Source organism: Asparagus officinalis, chromosome 10 (genome assembly GCF_001876935.1).
Source record: "Asparagus officinalis chromosome 10, Aspof.V1, whole genome shotgun sequence".
Taxonomy (NCBI): Eukaryota; Viridiplantae; Streptophyta; class Magnoliopsida; order Asparagales; family Asparagaceae; genus Asparagus; species Asparagus officinalis.
The window spans coordinates 71,000,066-71,009,488 of record NC_033803.1 but is presented as its reverse complement, the minus strand read 5'-3'; the positions used below and the strand labels follow the sequence as shown (position 1 = coordinate 71,009,488).

Genomic DNA, 9,423 nt, shown 5'->3' with positions numbered 1-9,423 from the left:
ATACGAGGCGTCGTTTCCCCGTACGTGTGTCAGAGGGCTTGCACACGTGTGAGGTCGCTGGTCCGCATCTGTTGCGCTCAGGTTCGACTCATTTCGCCGCGTGCGAGGAAAGAGGTCAACGGACCCGAATGTGCATGGTTGAGATTTCATGTGCAATCTTTCCTCCTTCTGTTAGGGTCTGTTTGGTACGTGGATTAAGGAGATGCAATCTAATGTAATAGATTTTGAAAAATCTCATGTTAAAGAGAATTTGTATAAAAGATTAAAATTCAATTAAATTTTATTTGGTTGTACACGAATTTTGTTGAGAATAAGTGACTAGATTCTTAAATCCTGTCAAAATCAATATAATTTTAAGGAAATTTTTTTGGTGCATTTATCCAATGTGGCAGCCTTTGAATTCGTGTATAAAAAATAACTAACAAACAATGTATTTGCCAAAAATCCTTAATTTTAAACTTGTCGGTCCCATTTTTTAATTTAATCATGCGAAACGCGGGTCCAACTATTCACACTCCCAAACAGTAACTTTGGGGGTGTGTGAGGACTAAATTGCTCTTCTCCCAAACCCAAACAGGCCAAGTCCATTCCAGAAACACCCTCAACATCAAAAGGGCATTTTCGGCAATCCAACTCCCAAAATTACTGTTTGGGAGTAGATATAGCAAACATGACGAAACGCATAGAAACAAACAGACCCTTAGAGATAAAAAAACGGTTTAGATATATTCAATTAGCATTATACTGTATTTAAAACAGATGTGGAAACAGTAATTAATTTTTGAAATTGGTTAGATATGCATATGGTTCTGAATTTTTGGTCAGATACAGGTACGATGGTTAAAATTTTGAACATAGATCTACATATTAAGATTTGGATATGGAGTCGGATATGAACGTGTATATTGATTTGGATATGAATTCGGATATGGATTCGAATTCAAATTTTGATGTTGCAAAGGTTTTAACTTTCTTTGTAACAATTCTGTTTTGGGATTTGGCCATTTATTTTTGGGGTATGTGGACTGTGTGCTATTGAGATAAGCAATTGTGCATTTTGGACTTATTATAGTTAGATTTATGTTATACTATAATTTTGTTATTTTGTTAATGGTGTATAAGAAAACTCTGACTTTGAGATGCACGTGCATTCATTTAAGAGTTGAATTATTTTGAATGTATTAGATATTATACATTTCTTTTAAAAACGATATTTAGCAACATAATTTGCTTATTTTTTCTATATAAAATAATACCAAATTAACGTCAAATGTTAATATTAATATAATAATATTGCAACTGATAGGGGAAAAAACCATATTGAAAAATTAGCTTTTTTACGATATGTGATGTGCTCTATAAATTTAAAATTTTATGATATTATTCACTAACATATATATTTTATGATGCTTCTGTGAAATTAATATTTTTTAAAATATTATCTATACACAAATTGGTCTGTTTCATTAATTAGTGCAACAAATTTGATGTCTATATTTGAATTGATTATTTCTATATTACCCTATGCATTAATTAGTGCAACAAATTTGATGTCTATATTTGAATTGATGCATAAATTATTGGAATAAAATGACCTTCTATATTCCCCTATGCATTAATTAGTGCAACAAATTTGATGTCTATATTTGAATTGATGATTTCTATATTCCCCGATGTATTAACTAGTGGAACAAATTTGATGTTTATATTTGAATTGATGCATAAATCATTAGAATAAAATGACCTTCTGTCATTGGTAAAAAAACTGTTGTGACTGATGCTTTGAGAAACCAAACCAACGAACGCCGAGAGAAAGACCAAACAAAACACAAACACCAAGGTTTTACGTGGTTCGGCAAATTGCCTACGTCCACGGGGCAAGAAGGGGGTGGGTTTTCACTAATAGAGAAGGAGAGTACAAATTGAGATTACAAATCGCTCAAACGAACCAACTAATCTCACCAACAAATCTCTCAATCTCTCAACCAATAACCCTAACAAATAGCTCAGAAAGATCTCTCTTTTTCTGTGCTCCAAAACCCCAAAACTCTCCTCACAAAACCCTCAAATCGTATTGGTATTTATACCAAAACAGAAACCCAAACAGACTGCAAATAGGAACCTGAACTTTCCAAAAAACCCGTCATAAGTCGACTTATCAGTCTGCATAAGTCGACTTGGCAGAGCGAAAAACAGCAACTGGAGAAGAGATCATAAGTCGACTTATCAGACCTGATAAGTCGACTTGGCAGAGCAAAAAACCAACAATCCAGAGCAGAACGTAAGTCGACTCATGCCCCAACATAAGTCGACTTACCATAAGTCGACTTATGCCTGTGCATGAGTCGACTTATGACCAAAAATCTGCTTTTTCCAATTCTTCTCCACAATTCTCCACCTCGGCGAAGTTTTCCCAAAACTGAGCCGACACCAACCAAACAAATGCCTCACATGCTGAGACCCAAATGAGAGTGTGAACACTCACCCCAAATGTCGATGTCGCTCACCAAATCGGCTGCATCAAAATGACTGCCTACGTATCCTTTGCCCAAGGAATCAAGCCTTCACGTAGTTCACCCAAACGGCCTCCAAAGGCCCTCAATCAAATAGAAAAGTCTGCAACTCTTCTCCAATATCACCAAACGATCTGCAACTGATAGTATTCCCAATGACCCCAAATTGAGACAAATCAAACACCTCCACCTGAGGTAAACCAATGGCCATATCCAAACTATATCTACCAGCTGCAACTGAATCCAAAACCAATCCATCATCTGCATCCAAAACCAAATGATCTCCAACCTGTGTCACCTTAGCTGGAATCCCAAATGACGCAGTATGATCTGGAGTATGTGGAGTAATCTCCACCCAACGTGGAGTAGCATCACTCTCCACCTGCTGCGATATCCAAATGACCTGATCAACACTCTCCACCTGCCGAGAGTCAAAAGTGACATACCTGCTCAGAACAAAATCAGAAGCTCCCAAACGATAATCAACTGAGCCTCCGAACCCCAAACGCGCAATCGGATCCAATCTCACATCCACGATGTGACCAAATGCTGGGTATCCAAATATCCGACGCGACCCAAAATCTGAAGCAGCTCCACCAGATCTAATAACTCCTAAAGCAGCAGTCGGCGACCTATGCATAAGATGACCCAAATATGTCGAAGCCCGCACACCAATGCCAATGCTCGACATCAAACGCCGATCCTCCTCCAGAAAGGAACGACCCATCGAAACTGTCATCTCATCTCGTCGCCCCAAAGTCTCCACACCAATGAAGTGTCTCCTATTGCCGTGAGCTCGGCACCAACGCAAGAAAGGACCCCTACCAAAGCTGAAACAATGAGTTACCTTTCTGCCAATACACTTCTTCCAATTGTTGTTGACTTCTAGGACTTTACACCAACGGGAACTGGTCGCGACCCAATAATGCCTAGAACAATCACCAACTGTGGAAACCAAGATACGATTACCTCCCAATGATGCCTCCTTGGAAGGCCCCCAAATGCCTGACTGAACACCTCCAAAAAGACCCCTCGCTCGATGGATAGAAGTGCCAAACTCCACCACGGTCTCGCTCATCCTAATGTGCTCACAGGACTTCAATCTGCAGGTCATAGCACTCCTCAACAACCAATGCACGGTATTACCAATCATATACCCCAGCACCAAACAATGCCACAGTCTAGCCGAATCTGATGAAGTCGTCATTTCCCTATCAATCACCGTGCTTCCGTGCAAATAATACAAATTTCTTCTTCTGACGCCCTTCATCACAATCATGGACCCAAATGTAACCTTCAAGCGTGCATCCGCCAAGGTCACCCTATAGCCAGCTGCCTCCAAAGCTCCAAGTGAAATGATGTTCTTCTTCAACTGAGGAACGAACCTCACTCCAACCAACTCCCGAATCACCCCGTCACTCATCCTGATCCGAACAGTACCAATACCACCAATAGAGCATTTGTGATCATTCCCCATGAGCACGAAATCCCCTCTTTCCAACTCCTGAAAGCTGGAGAACCAATCCCTCCTAGGGCAAATGTGGTATGTAGCACCCGAATCCAATATCCACTCTGTAGAGTAGGCAACACAAACTGACGGCAGTGCAGATAACGAGTAGCCCGAAGAATCCGAATCTGAATCGTTGCCACTAGCCTTGACAACATTCGCCTCTGAAGCTTGAATAGCTTTTCCCTTATTCTTCCCGGCTCGATCAACTAACTTTGGGCAATCGGCTTTCCAATGTCCATCTTCTTTGCAAAAGGCACATTGATTCTTACGAACTCCAAGATGTGCCCCTCTAGACTGCGACCTCCCACTACGGTTTGGACCCTTTGCTCTTGCGACCAACGCCCCCGCTACCGGCTCAAACGAAGTCTCCTTATCCTTCTTTCGAAGCTGATAATTCACAAGTGCAGCGGTGACCTCACTATACGAAAGAGATGCCTTCCCATTAATAAGAGTAAGAACGAAGGTCTCATATTCCTCGTCAGGCAAGGAACTCAATAGCAACAACGCCTTGTCCTCATCTTCAATCTTAACATCCACATTCGCCAAATCCGCAAGAAGCTTCGTGTAGTGGTTCATGTGATCACCAATGGAGGTTCCTTTCTTCAACTGGAAGCGGTAAAGCCTCCTCTTCAAATGCAAGCGATTCTCCACACTCTTGGTCAAATACTTGCTCTCAAGGATCTCCCAAATCTTCTTTGCAGAAGTCTCATTGATCACATCATACTTTAGATCTTGAGTGAGACAAGACCTAATCACACCACACGCCGTTCGATTCATCTTTTTCCAAACCTTCTCATCAATGTTGTCCGGTTTCCCGTCCAACTCCAACGTATCTTCCAAATTTTGCGCGTTGAGCGCATCCATGACTTCGCATCGCCAAAGTCCAAAATTGTTTGTGCCATTGAACTTTTCCACATCAATCTTCATTGAGTGGATATTCAAGCTTTGGACGGTCTTCACGCCGGAAGTACTGCCCACAACTCCTTCTTTCTCGGCCATAATCCTCAAGGCACCACCAAACCAATGCGGAAACAAACGAGAAATAGATCCAAACTGAAAAAGACGAGATTTTTACAAAAAAAGATCCCACCTTTATCACCAAACGAAGCCCTAGATGAACTTCCAAAGCGATCTACTCCTCCAAATAGCCCAAGCGTTGCCCGTGCTCTGATACCACTTGTTGTGACTGATGCTTTGAGAAACCAAACCAACGAACGCCGAGAGAAAGACCAAACAAAACACAAACACCAAGGTTTTACGTGGTTCGGCAAATTGCCTACGTCCACGGGGCAAGAAGGGGGTGGGTTTTCACTAATAGAGAAGGAGAGTACAAATTGAGATTACAAATCGCTCAAACGAACCAACTAATCTCACCAACAAATCTCTCAATCTCTCAACCAATAACCCTAACAAATAGCTCAGAAAGATCTCTCTTTTTCTGTGCTCCAAAACCCCAAAACTCTCCTCACAAAACCCTCAAATCGTATTGGTATTTATACCAAAACAGAAACCCAAACAGACTGCAAATAGGAACCTGAACTTTCCAAAAAACCCGTCATAAGTCGACTTATCAGTCTGCATAAGTCGACTTGGCAGAGCGAAAAACAGCAACTGGAGAAGAGATCATAAGTCGACTTATCAGACCTGATAAGTCGACTTGGCAGAGCAAAAAACCAACAATCCAGAGCAGAACGTAAGTCGACTCATGCACCAACATAAGTCGACTTACCATAAGTCGACTTATGCCTGTGCATGAGTCGACTTATGACCAAAAATCTGCTTTTTCCAATTCTTCTCCACAAAAACATAGCATACTAGACAGAATTTTACGTCTAAGATAGCTAGATTTCCATCTAAATTAGCTATCTTAGACAGAATTCCATCTAGGATGTTGGATTAGTGAGGATCCATCGAGAATGCATCATTATAGATGGAATTCCGTCTAGAAAAACCATCCTAGACGAAAATACATCCTAGACAGAATAAAAAACCGTCTATAATATTTATAGACGGAAAAGACAACCGTCTAGAATAGTATCCTAGATGAGAATTCCGTCTAGGATAATATCCTAGACGGAATTTCGTCTAGGATAATATTCTAAACGGAAATTTCGTCTAGGATACATGTAAACATCCTAGACGAAATTTTCGTCTAGGATGCTACAGTAGTTTTTTTAATAATTTACTTTGCACGACATATAATTTCACCAGAGTTGCAACATCATGTAACACCCATAAATATATAGTATGACCACGTACTTATATTCAAGATTAAGTTCTCTATGCTTGAATAATTACGATAAATGCAAGAAAGCCAAAAACAAATACGTTGATAAAATTATACTTCGCTAATACATTCTTGCGTTACTATGTTTGTCACGCTTGGCAAAAGCCTACAACAGTTTTTGAACAGGTAACTCTACCCATGAAACAAGACGCACCATCATCTTAAAATAAAATAAAAGGGGGAGAAGGAAAATAAAATAAAATGAAATAAAATGAAAAGTGCTAAATCAACAATAGCTTTAGGGCCGTCCATTTTTCCTCTCTAATTTTATCGCTTCATAAGAAACCATCACTTCTTTAAACTTTGCCTCGGCAGCCTCTGCAACAGAAATACTCATTGAGTCATAAAGTGGAGGAAACTAGCTAGGTAGGACAAAAAAGGGAGAAGGAAAATAAAATAAAATAAACTGAAACATCAATTTAGTACTCACCTTTATTACCCTGGTTTTGATCAGGATGATATTCCATTGCCTTGGCTCTGAAAGCTGTCTGTAATATATTTTAGAATACTAATCAGCTTAGCACATATGGTTGACATATTAGTTGATGGCTTGAGAAAATGACAATTGGGGAAGCAATAATAGAATAGTGAAAGACAATATAGATGATATGCTATCTTTTATGGTTAATCAAACCTGCAGGACCCAGTGTGCACAACTCAGAAACCTGGCAATTCCTAGAGCAAACACATAGTGTGTCGTTAAATGGTTCGACGATTTGTTTTATGGCACAAGAGAATAACATTAGACCAAAAAAATACAAAAAATATCTGACCATTATGAACATAATCATGTTGCAGATTTTACCTTTGTGTTCTTCATCATGCGTAACTGAGGCAGCACCGACAGAAATCCTGTTCACCAGGTTATGAGACGTTGAGGGATGAACTCCAAGCGCTAATAAAGTACAAGGAACCACCTACATCCAATTTAGAGAGCAACACACATCAGTTAATATTAATTACAGGTGAGAAATCAAAAAAATCAAATTTGAAAGTAGTGCAACAAAACAGGTTAAAGTAACAAATATTAAAAACTTCATGTGTCAAATCAATTTGCAATCCACTGATTCATACATTTATCTTACATGTAACTAGACTTCAGTTTGAACCTAATCATATAAATAACCCACAGAGTTGTCATGGGAGTAGCAGAATCCAGTAGCGTGTGTATATCATACTCCATAACAAAGCTGCAGTAAAGTCTAATAGCTAAAAACAATGTTGTTTGTTCCTGTGACTTGAGTGAGAGCCCTGCAGAAAGACGGAACAGGATTAATGAAAACTATTTCCCGTCGAAAAATAGATAAATGAAAACAAGAATGAAATAATCAGTAAGGATTCAAATTATTAAAATGGAAGAAACAACATGTAACTAGATCAATGAAACAAATGAGGCTGCGGAAGATAAATTAATTAGATACTAACCTAGTAAATCAAAGAATAGTACAAACAGAATCTCCTATGTAATTTAAGTCTTCTCCTTTGTGAGCTTATAAATGAGAAGCAAGATTCCGGCGACGTGACTGGCCTCGGTGGCGACGAAGAGGTTGTTGTAGCCTCCGACGACGGATCGGATGAAGACAAGGGTGGCGATTCCGACAGCGACGCCAAGGAACGCCTTCACCTTCGCCGGCTGCCGGCGGAACCATCCCGATATTAGACTCAGCGGCCTCTTCGAACCCCTCATTGTAGATTTTGAGAAGTAAATTTGAATCAAATTTCAAAATTTAGAGAATTTTTTTTATTTTGGGGGAAAAGGGATTATTTTTTGTGAGGACTTTCGGGGCGAGGGGGGTATTCATCTTAGGGCTTGTTCGTTTGCCTAAAAAAAAGAGGGAAATCAAAGAAATGGAAAACTATTAAAATGAAGAATTGTTTTTGGAGTGTTTGGTTGGCTAAAAAAGAAGGAAATCAAAGAAATGAAATTGAAATGATGTTAGTTGTCACCTTTGTTAGACCCTAGAGGGGGGGTGATTAGGGTCTTATGCTAATCTAATCCGATTTAAATGCCAATTAAAACTAATTTACAAATATATTCTTGCAAGATAGATATACAAAGAGTTATGTGCAAGAATATGTAATATACACAAGGTGATATATCCTATATGATAGAAATATATGCAAGGATATATAAACAATAAGATATATCCTAACAAAGAGATATAGACAATGTATGTGCAAGGATATAAAACTAACAAGAGGGGTAAACAAATTAACTACAAATGTGATAGGGCAAAATGATCAACAAGCAATACACAATGGCGATGTAAGATATGAACATGAAAACAAGTGCGCCAATGCAATCACAAACAAAGGATATGTTTACGAGGTTCGGTCCCCACGACCTACGTCCCCGCTCCTCACCTCGAGGAGATCTCCACTATCACAACCGGGTTTTCTACGTTCACCCGAACAACGTTTACACCTCACAATACAATCACTATGCAATCACACCTCACACACTAAGTGTTGGTCCTAGCCCGTGTCCTCCTCCTCAAGTGCTCGGTTACAACCTCTCCCTAGGCACGTCAACCGACGCCACTCCTCTTGGATTCGACCCCGTCTCTCACCACACACTTCTCTCGGTGTACAAGTGTATTACAAGTGAATCCTCACAATTAGGCTCAATACAAAGTATTTGTTCTCTACAATGAATGAGAACAAATTATAAGCTCACTCTCTAAGTTACACAATCCCACAACCCAATTATACTATGAATGTAAATACAATAAGCTCAATAGGTTGTGTGTGAACAAAGAGATAATAAAATCAACTAAACTCAATATGAACACTAGCTTAATAAAAAGATAATCAAACAATATAAAATATGAAGCTAGATTGAGTTTAGAAAACTTCTCAATAGATCAAGAGTGGAAGGAGAAGAGTTGGATGCTCAAACACCAATAGATGATCTCCTCAAGCTCTTGTGGAAGTGATTCACAAAACCAAAACACTCAAATGCTTAAAAGCTTATAAACACACTTAAACCAAACATAGACCCTTGATTAAAACTTTCTTAAACTTGTTTTTAAACTCTCTTAATCTATTGAAAAGACATCAGCAATGGGGTATATATACCCACTAGAAATCTCAGCAAAAACCCCCAAAACAAA

The 9,423-nt window shown here is 39.2% G+C and overlaps 1 protein-coding gene across 1 annotated transcript; it reads right to left on the bottom strand.

Moving 5' to 3' along the window:
* LOC109826163 (ER lumen protein-retaining receptor-like) lies at nt 6,939–7,997 on the bottom strand. The gene is given in 5 exon segments (XM_020393153.1): nt 6,939–7,021; nt 7,112–7,158; nt 7,160–7,227; nt 7,368–7,569; nt 7,783–7,997. Coding segments are annotated over 5 exon segments (615 nt in total).